The sequence below is a fragment of the Hypomesus nipponensis genome, chromosome 19, assembly GCF_054491055.1.
Source record: "Hypomesus nipponensis isolate SF chromosome 19, ASM5449105v1, whole genome shotgun sequence".
Taxonomy (NCBI): Eukaryota; Metazoa; Chordata; class Actinopteri; order Osmeriformes; family Osmeridae; genus Hypomesus; species Hypomesus nipponensis.
In genome coordinates this window covers 18,385,230-18,399,484 of record NC_140379.1, presented here as the reverse complement: position 1 = coordinate 18,399,484, position 14,255 = coordinate 18,385,230, and the positions used below count along the sequence as shown (strand labels likewise).

The following is a 14,255-nucleotide window of genomic DNA, read 5'->3' as shown; positions in this document are numbered from 1 at the left end:
TGGTACAACTGGTCCAAGACTTCTCAATCTGCAATAAGAACATAGTGGCTGAATGTTTTTACCATAACATACTCAGCTCAAACCCATAGTACTGGACTAACAAGGTTTCCAGTTAAAACACCATCCTAGCCTGGCTGTCTCTGTATCCATTTATTTCTCCTTTATACGCTCGCGTACACGTGTGCACACACACACACAAACGCACATACACACATTAAGAACACTCCTGTTACCTAAGATATGGATTTTTCTGCTGCTGCACTTTTCATTTATTTTCTGGTACTTTTCAGGCTGCCAGAGAATAAGATGAAAAAAGACTTCTTATTTAGCAGCTCTGGAGCAGGCATCTCAGTGTGAGATGAGTGGCCCCTCTCTGAGAACAAGGCTGTTGCTCCAATAGGCTCTCTGGCTGCTAATGTTGAGCTAATCTGAGAGAAAGGGCCCCTGTCGCAGGGAGACAAATAAATACATTCAATGATTGGGAAGTCTCTGGTCCACCCACGGAGATACACAGGCACATGCACGGTGTGTGCTGGGCTGTGCTTCTCTGTGTGTGTGTCCTGTTTGTGTAATTGTTCAGTGGTATTAGTGCATTAGGAATTAGGTTGAGTGGGTAAGCTGACTGCTGCTTACAGGTGAAGTCTCTAGGACAGTGGGCTGCTGGTTGTAAGTATGTTGAAGCACACACACACACACACATCCAGGCAGTGTGTGTGACCCTCGTCAGCCATTTGGCCTGCCTGCCTGCCCAGGTGTCTCCTGTGTGTGTTCTGCTGACCAGCTGACCCTCACTTCCCTCTTTGACCTCTTCTGACCACACACACAGGTGCATGCACATGCCTTTCACACACACACACACACACACACACACACTCTTTATCCCTTCTTCTGACACACAGCACACACACATGCATACAAAAACACACACTCACACTCTATCCCTCCCTCTTACACACACACATCACATACACACATACAAAACACACACACACACATTCAACTCAGTCTGTCTCTGACGTCCGCCTGCATGCTCCCAGCTCCCGCCCACCCATGGCCATCTGCTTCTCTCATTAATTAGGAGAAGGCCAGCTTCACCTGCATCGCCCGCACTCCGATTACAATAATTACCTCTCACACACACACACACACACACACACACGACACGCACACAACATACACACAAACACACACCCTGCAGTCCCATGTCTCTGACACTGTCATCTGGTACAGCAAGGTCCACAGCTACAGTAGCTATCACTTGCTGCTGTACACCGAAACCACAACACAACTTTCACTGACCCAGTGTCATGCAATCATCTACAGCAAGGTCTAAGAGAGGGATGTTCTTCTCAAGCCTTGAAACTGATCATTTCTGCTGTATGGCCTGTCTCTCCATTTCTGTATCCGTCTGTTCCTTCAATTCAAAGAGACAGAGCCTGCAGTGTAAAAGCCTTGGGACTTTTGTGAAGCTCTAATGTAACATCTCAATATTGACCTGTGGCTTTGGCACCACAGCTTCAACCTATCTCTTTATAGGAATGTCTTCATCTTAATACCACTCCTGTGGTATTTTTCCATGTGCACATTAAGAGATGTGGTCCATACGGCTGTGGGCTAGTGCAGAATAGATAAACACTGCAGAGGGGTAATGAATGGCTGGGCTTTAAGAGAGGCTACTTAGTGATGAAGTGGGAACATCTGCCTTCATAAGGTCTGTGGTGGGCAGGCAGAATGGTAGGTGTGTGTGTGTTTAATGCTGGAAGCGGTTGTGTGGTTTCACCTATGGACCTCCCATCCATTGTGGAGAGACTATTATCAGCTGTTTAATTATTTATCCTGTGTTTTACCAGGGCCAATTAAATACTAACTTCTTGTCCCGAACGGAAAATGGCCTCTGATGGAGCCATGGAGAAAATTATGGAGCAGTATTAGACTTCTTTAAATTGAAGTTACTCTTTCCTACAACGCTGCCCTGCAACTGCTGCATCAATGACCGGGCTGGGACAATAAGAGCTCCATGTTTACATTTTTGGCCTTGAAATGGAGAAGCGCTGTTTTGAGAGTGGCTGCAATCCTGATCACCACAGCTAGGGGGAAGAGACGGGGTGGGGCGGCTGAGAGGGCTTTCAGGCAGCTGTCTCTCACCTGTGGACTGCGAAAGTAGGAGTCGGTTGAGGGACATCGCTTCTGGAACATTGAGGGGCTTACTGACGTATGGTCCACCCAGAGGTGCTAATGTGGTTGCTTTTTCCTAAGGGTAGCATTAACACTTAGTGTAACGTACAATAGGCCACAACACGGAAAACACACAATAAAGTATTCTCCCTATTTTATAACGTTAATGAAAAATTGAATGACTCAAAAGCCGTCATGAAACATTGGTGAACATGTGGAGCAATAACCTTCCCTGCAGCCCTAACTTTTAACAGTCATTTTCAGATTTCCAAAACTTTGTGTAGAACAAAACACTGTAGTGTTTAAATACATGTGTCCTTTAAAGGCCATGATAAAGAGTTTGCCCCCCTAAAAGACTAAAAGAGATTTGAAGAGAAATTCCATTAATTTCAATTCAATTAAAGCAGCCCCTATATATTACATAATGGTTGTGTAGGGTTATTTACACTGTGGCTTTCGATTATAGAAAATATTGTGACTTCAAAAACATACATGTGTCAGTTTACCGTATACGCTGACACACAATATCATAAATAGATATAGGGAATTACAAATGTGATAAGGAACCTTGTGCTTGCCAGTCCCTCTCTAAATAATGAACTACTTGAGTGTCTATACTGAATGTTACAGAAAACACTGACAATTCTGGATACTTTGCAGTATACAGAAGGGAGGACTTGTAGCCTATCGATTAAAAACTACTAGTTTAGCTGCAAAATGCGGAGGTTAGAATTGGTAAGCTTGTGGCCTGTATCAGGGATATGTGTCATGGAACGTGGACTGCTTCATGATGTTCTACCCACACTTTATATTAGCAGGGTATAGGCCTATAAAGTCGAATGGATACCCACAATAAAGTCGACCAACTTCAAGTCTGTGGCACCATGCCTAAATGCAATTCATGGTTACTACATCCCATAATACTTACAAACACGTAAACAAAAACTAATTTGTCAAAGCCCATTCACATAAAATCAAGTCAAAGTCGTTTCTATTCTAATCAGTGATCATTTTACTTACTTTCTGAAGGTCGAGGTCAAACTGAAGTAATTGCAGCGAAGATAATCCACAGCAAATTAACGAAAGACGGTTATAACGCCCCAATCCTCAATATTTGGAAGAAAAAGAAGAAAATAAAACCGCAGTGGGCTATTGTTGGATACTATAAACGGTGTTGTTACTCCTTTTCTTTGTTATTGAAACAGAGAGAAATATATCAGGGCGACACATGTAGTCAGACAAAAAAATGTGTTCCTTTGGATTCGAAGCAGTGTCAACTTTTCGGTTCAATAAATTATGAGGTAATTCAATTCTCAGTTATAAAGCGAAAACAGCCTATTTCGCGTAGCCGGAGCTCTGGTTGCCTAAAGTAAATGAAGTCTTTGGTTTAGCCTACTGTCCGTTCCGATGATACAAAAACCAACAGCTTATCTTGAAGAAAGATCACAACATACCAAATATCTAAATACAAGCTTTTAGTTTATATCTCATTTTATGATCAAAAAATGTGAAAAAACCCACTTGTGTCGTTTTCAGCTATTGTAATAACATCTGTGCTCACCTTCCCCAACAATATAAAAAAAACTATCGTTGAATTATCTTGAAATTATCAGAGAATCGAGTTCACAAATCCTTGGACAGTACGAGCGATATCTCCCATGTAAAAATATGAAATTAATTTTGGCATGGATCCTCTTGTTCCGAGCGCTACTCCCGTATCAACAACTTTCAAACCTTTGTTTGGCACACAGCAGTCTGAATAATTTTCCACTAACAAGTTTTTAGTACATCCGTTAAATTCGCATTGTTTACTTTAATAGCGAAAAATGCCATATATATATCTTGCTCGGCAGATACCACGCTTCTTTGACCATCACTGACAGCAGATTTGCCAACTGTTCCCGTACCAAGGACCGCTCATTCCCCGCCAACAAATAGGCTTGAGGTGGTGTAGTCAACTCCTGTCACTCCAAAGCATTAATCATTTCTCGAGTCCCCTTGCATTGCGTTGTTTTTGTTCATTTCGTATAGGCCCTATTGGTCAGTCTCTTTTGTTTTCGATAATTCTGAGCCGACGCGGGTCTTGTGCGCAGTCTCTGGGTGTTCTCTCTCTCATCTATCCTCTCCGTAGCCTTCTGTGTGCGTTTAAAACACCATCTGGAGTAGGATGCGTACGGGTCTCTCTCTCTCTTTCTCTCTCTCCCTCTCTCTCTCTCTCTCTCTCTCTCTCTCTCTCTCTCTCTCTCTCCCTCTCTCTCTGTCTCTCTGTCTCCCTCTCTGTCTCCCTTGCTGCACGGTTCATGCAATAGCATTGACTTCGCGCGTAAAATTGTACTTGTTCCATTTTCAATCAATATAAAGGTACAGTCCATTGTTAATATGCATGAACATATAAACAGTATTGCGAGCTCAAACATTTCACACATTTAAACACCTTTCGGTTTTCTATATTTTTTTGATAATTGACTGGGAAAAATGATTGATTTGATGATTGACAATGCAACATTCTAACCAGACCATTGTACTTCTACAGTCCAGCCCAGTTGGGCAAAAGGTAAATGCCACACCATTGTCCTTGGGTCAAATACAGCCCAAACGGCTAGTCTTGACCAGAGGGCTTTTGGCTAGAATGAGCCGTTCTGCCACTTATGTACCGATGTCTACCCGTGAGGGGCGCTGTTTCCTCGTATCGGCAAACAATAGAAGCAGGCTACAGTTAACCACACATGACCCGTCGCTAGGCAATCTAACCACGAAGCAGTGCCCTGCTACATTACACTGTATAACACGAAAACAAAGCTACCAACCTTTCAGACTCTACAAACAGATGATTAACACACGTCGCACTTCACCCTCAATTGCTCCTCGATAAACAATATTTCAAATGGTTTGAAACCCAGTATAATTGGCCAGGAATAGGCAATTTCCAATTATCACTGGATAGGCTAGTGAAGTACGCTATTCATTTGTCATTGGGAAGAGCAGGTGTGCCTGACTCTTCACTGGCTGAGAACTCTACACCTGCCCACACCTGTGTCCTCCTCTCCAGGCTGAGATGGAGGGAGAACCGAGACAAAGCTAACGCTCCTTTGACCTCCCCAGAACAAACATAACCAGGTAGTAAAGTACACAGAGACAGCTGCTCTCCACCAGCTCCTGTCTCACCAGCCTGGCTGGGCGAGCAGGGGTGCGTTCAGGACAGAGCAGCCAGCGATGATAATGTTGACGTTAAAGCAACCAGGGAAACGCACACCTGGGTTATTCAGTAAACGCTGGAGAAAGATCCAGAAGGATAAAGTGGTGTGCTGCCTACCTTTGGCCTCTGATTTGACATAGGGGTACAAGGGAGAGTTTAACCGACATATACACACTCACATGCAGGCACTCACAAGTTCTACTTCCATGCGTATGCACTCAAGCACACGCTAGTTTGTGTCGAACCGATCAGGCCTGTTGGAGGTTCCATAGGGGACTGTGTGCTGGGAATGTAGCTGTCAGGGAGATGGATAGAGAGTCTGAAGAAGTGATGGACTGTTCACAACCACTCTCAGTCTCCACACTAACACTGCGTGTTAACCTGTATGTGTGTGTGTGGGTGTGTTGGATGTGTGTGAAAGACCAAGGCCCTATTTATTTGACATAGGTGAGAGGTGTAGGTACCGTAGGTGTGTGTGTAGGTGGGGAGTTCAGGCATGAGTGACAGGGAGAGGGACAGGGGGTGCGGCCAAAAAAACGGATTCCTGTCACCGTGACAACTCAATGATTGACGGAGAACTATTCTCCTTGGGAATACCAGTAGACGGCTTGTCATTCGCTCTAAAAGTGAACGAGCTTCTCTCCCGTTTCTTAATTTGGCCTTTTGTTGAGTGATCAGGCTGGTGTGCCAAGGCCCTCCATGTGGTATGTCTGATAAACCTTTCCATACAACAGAGACACAAGGTGGACTGTATCTCTCTCCCCGATTTGGACTCCCCCGTTTCTAGCTTGTGTCCTCAGACCATGAACTCTCCCTTTCATGACATTAATGAAGCAAACAGCCTATTGTTCACTATTGTCTCCTCCTCACGCCCCCCCCCCCACTCCACATGCTCTCCCCTCCTCTCTCCTGGCTGTATATTGACTGTATCTGATGAAGCTTGAGGACTGTGCTGAGATCAGTTGGATTGATTAGGCTCTTGGTCATTGTGTTGTTATGGAAATTATGGTGTGTGTGTCAGAGCAAGGAACATCGGTCTGAGGCTGTGGAGTGAGAGGCTGAGTATGTGTGTGTGCGTGTGCATGTATGTTTGAGTGTGTGTACAAGATCCACTCTGTGTGTGAATGTGATATATTTTTTAAGTGTGTGTGTGTATGTGCATGTGAATTCAGTGAAGGTCTGCTTGGTTTCCTACTCTCACACATAAATCCTGCCCTATAGTGTGGGTCTCAGGGTGGCGTGCCGGGAACAGATAAGGCCTGAGCCGCCTGAGAGCTCCTCTGGAGCTGCTGGTGACTCCATTGTGCTCTCCTCTCTTTCAGATCCACATTCACAAGCCCACATTGCCATTCACTTACCATTGCAGCTTGCCATGTACATTCAAGCTATGTAGGGATGAGCAGTGAAAGACACAGAGAAAGAAGACAGACATGGAGGTGTTTCATCTGAGGCAGCCTCTTTGTTTGTGGTGTGGTGTTGAAAGTAACCTCTTTTAATTAAACCTTTTGTGCAATAGCTGTGTTTAAATCTTATTTTAATTTATTAAATTGTGATCTACATTCAAACTGTTTTGAACCTCTGAACCATTTGGTATTCATGACCTAAATAAAAATATATGTACTGCTGTATTCAATCCAGATGTCATCTATATTATATTATATAGCAGACATTTTTAGGATTCTTTCTCCTGAATGACACAGTTTTGTAGTTGGAGAGGTTATGGTGGAATAACGGTCAGACATGGTTGAGTAACGGTCAGACAGGGTTGTTGATATCCTCCAAATAAAAATTGAATTGATTTTAATCTCTCGATTTGCCCTTGTACCTGTTGAGTTTGTTGCATTTAACGCTTATCATCTTTACTGTAGCGGATCAGGTACATTTAACATATTTTTTGTATTTACATCATATCTTAGCACACTAGTCCTGATGCTCTATATAAGGTGTAGACTTCTATGCGTATATTTATAAGAAGACATTATTGTGTGCATGTTGACAAGAGAAAACATGTTTGAGTATGTACTATATGTGTGTGTAAGTGTATGTGTGTGTGGGTGTGGGTGTATCTGTGTGTGTATGTGCATGTGCAGACAGTTGGTGGTACTGGGGCTGAAGATAGCGAGGAGAGGGGGATGAGGTACTGTATCAAGTTGTGAACATCTGTTCCTCACAGAAACCGCAAAGCTGGCGCTAAGGAAATAGAGAGGATAACTGCTGTATATATCCTCTCCCTCCCCTCCTTCTCAGTCTATCCTCTCCACTAGCTCTCTCGCTGTTGCCCCACCTCTCTATATCCTCCCATCCTTCCTTCCTCTTACTCATTCTCTATTTTCCTCTGTTCCCTTTTTATCTCTCTTTCTGTCTGCCACTCTTTCTCTCTCCTTTGAGCCCCCCTCACTCTCAAAGGGTCCTTCTTTCAGCCTCCATCTTTATCCTGCCCTGTCCCCTTCTCGTGTCTCCATCCAGAACGGACTCATCTGCTTCTCATCCTCCTGGTTGCTGGCGGGGGGCAGCTGTGATGCTGGTGGCGTTAACATGCCACGACTGAGCAGAGGCACCACAGGAACCCCCCCCCCCCGCACTACACACATCCCCAACTTCTGGAGCCGACCTTCAACTGGGAACACCAGAGATAACAGGCAGAAATTCAGTTTCCCTACAGTTAAATTGGATCAGGACAGCAGCTTTTATGAAGTCAATAATACTGCAGGAATTTGGCATGATTGCTTTCTACCTCTTCCTTCAAAGTTGAGATTCACCCCAGCCCCTCCTTCTTTCTGTTCCCCTCTCCCTTTCTCACTCTTCCCCCCATCCCCTTTCTCACTGCTCCCTCCCTCCTCCTTATTCTTGGCGTGCTGTGAGAGTGTACTGGTGTTGGAGGGTGGCAGTTCCTCATTGTATAGCTGTGCGAAATGTGTGTGTGTGTGCGCGCGTGTGTGTGTGCTGTGATAAGACCCAGGGAGAGAAGCCAGCGTGCCGACATCTCCCTGCCACCGTGGTTATCGCCTGCCGCAGCTGTGCCTGAGCCCCGCGACATCTGCTCCCTCACAGGAAGCCTGCGCAATGCATCACACACACGTACACACACACACACACAAGCACACACACAGGTACACATACACACACCCCGCACACACACATTTCATCTACATATAAAATATCAGAACGATTGCTGTGATGACTACTAAACCAGCAGATTTTAGTCTACTAAAACCCCCCCCCAACAAACACATAAATATTCATTCATAAACACACTCATATACTCCTCCTACTCTCTCTTTCTTGCGTACAAACATCTCACGTACAAACACACACACTACATCTAAAATATCAAGTCCACACTTAGGGATGACTACTAAACTGCCAGCTTTAGACATCCCCCCCCCCCCCTCCACATTTCTGAATGTGGAGGGGGGGGTTAACCCTAACCCTAACCCTAACCCTAACCCTAACCCTGCCTGAGACAAAGAGTGTATGGCCTGGACTGAGGCTGGGACGGAGATGGAGGCTGGAGGACTGGTTCAGAGGCTGGGATGGAGGCTGGGGGACTGGTTCAGAGGCTCAGGCAGAGATGGAGTCTGGTACACTGATACAGAGGCTGGGATGGAGATGGAAGCTGGGGGACTGGTAGAGAGGCTCAGACAGAGATGGAGGCTGGAGGCTGGGGATGGGAAGGAGGAACAGCCTGGGCGACTTGGGTTGAGACAGGCTTGGGCTGAGGGACTGAATGAGCGTTTACTCCTGAGTTCTGCTGGGTTTTTATCACAGAATTACAGGGGTGCGCTTCTGACTAAGCCTAATTATAGAGCCCTTATCGTTGAAATGTTCACAAAGCTCATTACTGCCAAGAAACGGGAGCTGCCGCAGGTAATGCTCTGTGTTGGGTATTAGCTGCTCTCTCTGTAAGGCTCACACTCTTTACATATCCACACTGTCTGTGACGCAGCTGGAATGTCTGGTGGCTTTTAATGCATAACTGTCTGCTTAACTGGCCTCCTCACTGATTTGTGATTTTTGTTGTAACCTGAAGGCACCAGTATTTATGTGATTCAAAGAATCAATTACAGATTCTCTTTAAGTTGAAGTCCTTGAGAACAGACTTGCAATCCTGTGCACTCGGGGGACAGAAAAAATAGGCAAATGAAGAAAGAGACAAATGAAGAAAGAGAAGGTTGGATGGAGAGATGGATGGAGAAAGTGAGCCATAATAACAAAGAAGAAAGCAAGAAATTAGGAGATCTAATGTACTTAGATTAGATTAATGCCAATGCTCCATGTCTCCAACTAGGGGTATGCCATGCTTTAGGTGTTATTGGTATAATTGATCGTCCTGAGTCACTTTCTGTATATTTGTGTGTGTGTGTACTGAGGCTCCCGAGAGACCCAGGACCAGGCCCCCACAAAGGAACCCTCAACCCCAGAGGGAGGACCTTTCCTTCAGCCTCCAGCTGGCAGGGGAAACCCTATGGAAGTCCCCGGTCTCCCCACTCTGAAAAACAAACCAAATTTCTCCTCCTAAATCAAGACATGTGTGAGATTGTGTGCCACACATGTACAAACACATCTCTGCTCAAGCTGAAGCAGTCTGTCACATATCACGGTTTCACTCCTTCACTTTCATCGAACGAACAAGTGGTTGTGTCAATGACTCTGTCCTTGAAAACTCCACTCAAAAACACAGGAACTTTCACCTGAGTTGCTGTGCCAACGCTCACTGTGTAGCTAACTTCCATGCCCTTGTTCTGTAGCATGCGGCGCTAACTCAACACAATCTGATTACCTGTCAATCACTCAGACTTAATGAGGAGGCCTGACAGCAGGAGGGGTGGCTGTCACTCATCACGGTTGCACACAACCTACAGGAGCCTCTCTGCAGAGGTGGGTGTCCTGCCACCACTCCACAGTGGGAACAAGATGTATGAACTTGTAAAGCAGTCGGGGTAAGGAAGATACATAAACTACTAGAGTGCTAATATAAATGGATTGGAATAGAAATACAATATTGAAATTGTTCTCGTTGCTCATAGTGGTTCATTTGCAATCGGTCTAGCTGGAAAGGAAGAACCTCCTACCTTCACGGCCTCTTCGATGACTGTGGGTTGCCAGGTTGGCCTCTGTGTCGCCTGGTCGGTGACTGTGAAGGTTCCTTTTGTCCATCAGCAGCCTGTGATTGGTCAGAGTAACAGTTGGGACTCGGGCAGGAAGTCGTGGGGTGGGGGTCCTGACCTTTCCAGGGTTGTCCCTCCTCAGGTGCTCCAGGTGAACTCTGGTGGACATGGTCCCTCTTCCAGTCCCTCCACCAGCACCTTCACGGTTACAGCCTGGACACAGTCTACTGCTCCCCCGTGACTACTGTTAGACTACGAGTCCTGCGAGCTGATGGTATTGTCCGAAGAAAACCTGTACAGACAGTGTTCTTACTGTGACCGAGCAAACAGCAGTCCAGTCCAATCCTCTCTGCTGTGTGTACCTCCAGTCCACCAGCCCTGACAGCACCAGTGTCTGTTTAAAGGATTTCCCAGATGGTCAGGTGACCTGCTCCTCTTTGACAGCTGGAATCCTCTCCCTCGGTCTCTGCTCTCTCCTCTCTCTTTCCCCCTCTCTCTCTCTCTCTCTCTCTCTCTCTCTCTCTCTCTCTCTCTCTCTCTCTCTCTCTCTCTCTCTCTCTCTCTCTCTCTCTCTCTCTCTCTCGCTCTCGTTCTCGCTCTTGGCAAGCTGGGATTGACAGATCAGTGTGTGAGCCACAGACACACGGCTCTCACGATAAGAGAGTTAGCAGCAGCTTTAGCCCGCGGCTACAGCAGGAGCACATGGCTGCTGATATTCAGAGAAACGGAAAATAGGCGCCCCCGCTAATTCTTCTTCTTCTTTTCTTCTTCTTCTTTTCCCTATTTTAATTTCCTCTCAGATGTTCCGTGAAGGGGTCACTTCAACACAGTTGTAGTCCTTCAAGAATCTTCACACCAGTCTCCACACTATATCGCTCTCTCTTGTCGTCCATGACTCTGTGACTCTGGATTGACACATGTAATTAGCGGTGACCTCCTTCTGCCAGTTCCCTTTTCTCTCCTTCCCGCTCCCCTCTCTCTATCTCACTACCTCTGTCTCTCTGTCTCTTTCTTTCTCTCTTTTCCCTCTCGCTCTCCCTCTTCTCCTCTCTAGTACTTTCGCCCCAGTCTACTCATAAACAGCCTTGCTCCTTTGCTCTCTCAGAGGAGTGTGTGAGGCAACGGCGGGTGTGTGTGTAGCAGGGGGAGGTCACTCAGCCTAATGGCTCCTGTAGAGGGACAGTGCTCTGGTTTGAACTCCTCTCCTGTCACAGTGGCAGACATTCAAGCGCCTCCCAGCGAGTCTCAGAGTATGTGCAACTGTGGGTGTGTTTCAACTGTGTTAATAAGGGTCTATTACTGTTTATGTGTCATTTGTGCGTGCTGTAATTTCGGATTTTGAGAGAATTTGTTTGGTGTGTGTGTGTCCTGTCCCTGTGTTCTCCCGGGGGAAGGTGAACAGGACTGCAGGGTGGTGATAGCAGCAGACAGCAGGTCTGGGACTGTGTCTGTGCTTCCTCTGTCAGGAACCAGCCGCTGTATCTGTGGCTGGCCAGGCCTGGCTTCTCCTTCCCTCCACACACACAACAGGGCTGCGCCTGTTCCCTCTGCTTCCTCCGACACTCACACACACACACTTACACACACACACACACTCACACACACACACACACACACACAGACAAAGACGCGCACACACGCACAGGGACACATGCACATACACACTCTTTCAACCCTTTCTAACTTGGCCACTGAAGGATGGCTGTATAGCCTAAACCCCAAAGGCGGTTTTGGGGTAAAAAAAGAAAAAGAGAATCGGTGAAATCATGGATTCCTTTAATGTAAACAAACATCTTTTTTGAAATTGAACAGGGAAGGAGGGGGGGGGGGGGGGGTCATGGGGTGGGGGGGCAAAGCGGCAGCCAGTGGAGTTACATGTGAAACACCCAACCATACAGCTGCCACCCATCTGACCCCTTCTGACCCTGACTGACTGGACCACATTACTATGGCAACATCCTTGCGCTCAAACACATATAGTTTGTTGCATGTGTTCTCCTCATAATACAAGTGAGAGAGGATGTGAGAATACAGCTGTGAGGCAGTCAGACCGAAACCAACACACAGATGGTGACAAGCAGAGTGGATGTGAGAGTAACGTCTGTGTGTTTGTGTGTGTGCGAGAGTGTGTATGTGCGTGCGTGTGTGTGTGTGTGGAGGGGCCAACTCTCGTGACCCAGAGACAATGTGATGACAGTGAATTGAGACTTGTCTAAGACAAGGGGAATTCTGTTTTTCAGAAACGACATCCTCAACATCAGAACCTTTCAAATGAATTTAACAACCATCCAGTTTGACTGTCCAGTCCTGAAAATGATTTAATCAGGTTATTTGTAGGGCATCAATGACATTGTTGAGAAAAATGTATATCTTAACTTTTATGGAAAGTTTGTCATTGGTAAAAATACAGAACCATTTCTGAGCTCCAGATTATGTGGGATATGTTTTTTTTTTTTTTTTACAATTTCTCATCTACATCATCACTGAACCACTCAGACCTGAATCAGCTTAATCTGTAGTCAATCTGTAGGTTTGTACTGTGGAGTGAATCTGGGTTAGGAGCATGTTCTTGAGTCTCTGGGGTCAATGTCTTCGGTGTACATTTCCTATGGTGATGACTGCAGCACAGAATTACTTTCTAGCATGTTCCTTCTTTGCGTTCATCATGTCAGACATCAGTAGGGTTGCGTGGGTCTGGGACAGAAGGTTATGCATGTGGATCACAGAGGATCACAGAGCAGTAACTTGTTCTCAAATCAGAATGTAGAACAGCCCACTAGGATCTCATTATTATGATTATAATGAGGATTATTGTGTGTGCTTGTTTGTGTACTTACATGTATCCATTTGGCAATCTCTTTTACCATCTTTTTGTGCACATTCTCCAGTGTGTGTGTGTGTGCTCCTGCTGTTTGCTGTTTCACACACACAACAAACCCAGCCAGCCCCCTGCCCTCTGCCCCTTTTGTCTCTCAGATATTCGTTTATATAAAATTATCTTTTGGGGGGCAGTGAGACAATGACTGGACCACAGTGACAGCGGGTCAGAGAGGTCAGAGAGGGGGCACTTTCTGAGAGGATGGGTGGGGGTTGGGAAACATATAGGGGAAAGTATGGATGTCTGAAAAGAGCAGGATAGAGGACATCAGGAGAGGTAGGGTGTAAAGAAAACAGAGGAAGGGAAGGAAAGAGAAATGGAGGGAGAAAGGGGTAGAGATAGAGAGAGAGATGGAGAGAAGGGGGTGGGGGGGGGGTGGGGGGGGGGGTGTTGAGCGTTAGGCAAGCAGCTAGCTCCCCGCGGCTGCTCGTCCCAGCTCCTAGCTGCAGCAGACTTGAGACCAAGCCATGTCAGAGCAATCCCTCTATCAGCGACACCCAGCCGGCAGACTCCCCTCACCCAATAAAACCAGGACGGCAATCATCGCCCCCACCATGAGTCAACATGCAGCGGAGAGAAACACTGCCCTTCTGATTACTGATCTCCTGATATTTGTGGGATTTATTTTCTTTTTCTTTTATTCAGAGAAGAAAGCTCGTCCCTTCTCATAAAGCCAATTCTATTGAACATAGTTTTTATAGACAAAGCAAAACCCAGATTTTGAAATGTGGTTTTGCACTGTATTTCTTTCTTTTAGTACCATCAATGAGAAATTGAAGAGACAGGAGCCAAATATTCCACTTATAGTGAAGGATTAGAGAGCCTGCCAGGTTGAGGGCTACAGTGCTGGGGACAGCTGGGGCAGGTCTAGGACAAGGCTAGGGCAGGGCTGAGGCAG

At 46.1% G+C, this 14,255-nt stretch overlaps 1 protein-coding gene across 1 annotated transcript in view; it reads right to left on the bottom strand.

Annotated features, from left to right (window-relative positions):
- cbfa2t3 (CBFA2/RUNX1 partner transcriptional co-repressor 3) overlaps window positions 1-11,661 on the bottom strand; it is a 40,425-nt gene extending 28,764 nt beyond the window's left edge. Inside the window, 1 exon segment of the mRNA XM_084682299.1 lies at window positions 10,444-11,661. Coding sequence (XP_084538425.1) covers window positions 10,444-10,648 — 205 coding nt within the window. The 5' untranslated portion in view covers window positions 10,649-11,661.
- Between the last annotated feature and the right edge of the window lie 2,594 nt (window positions 11,662-14,255).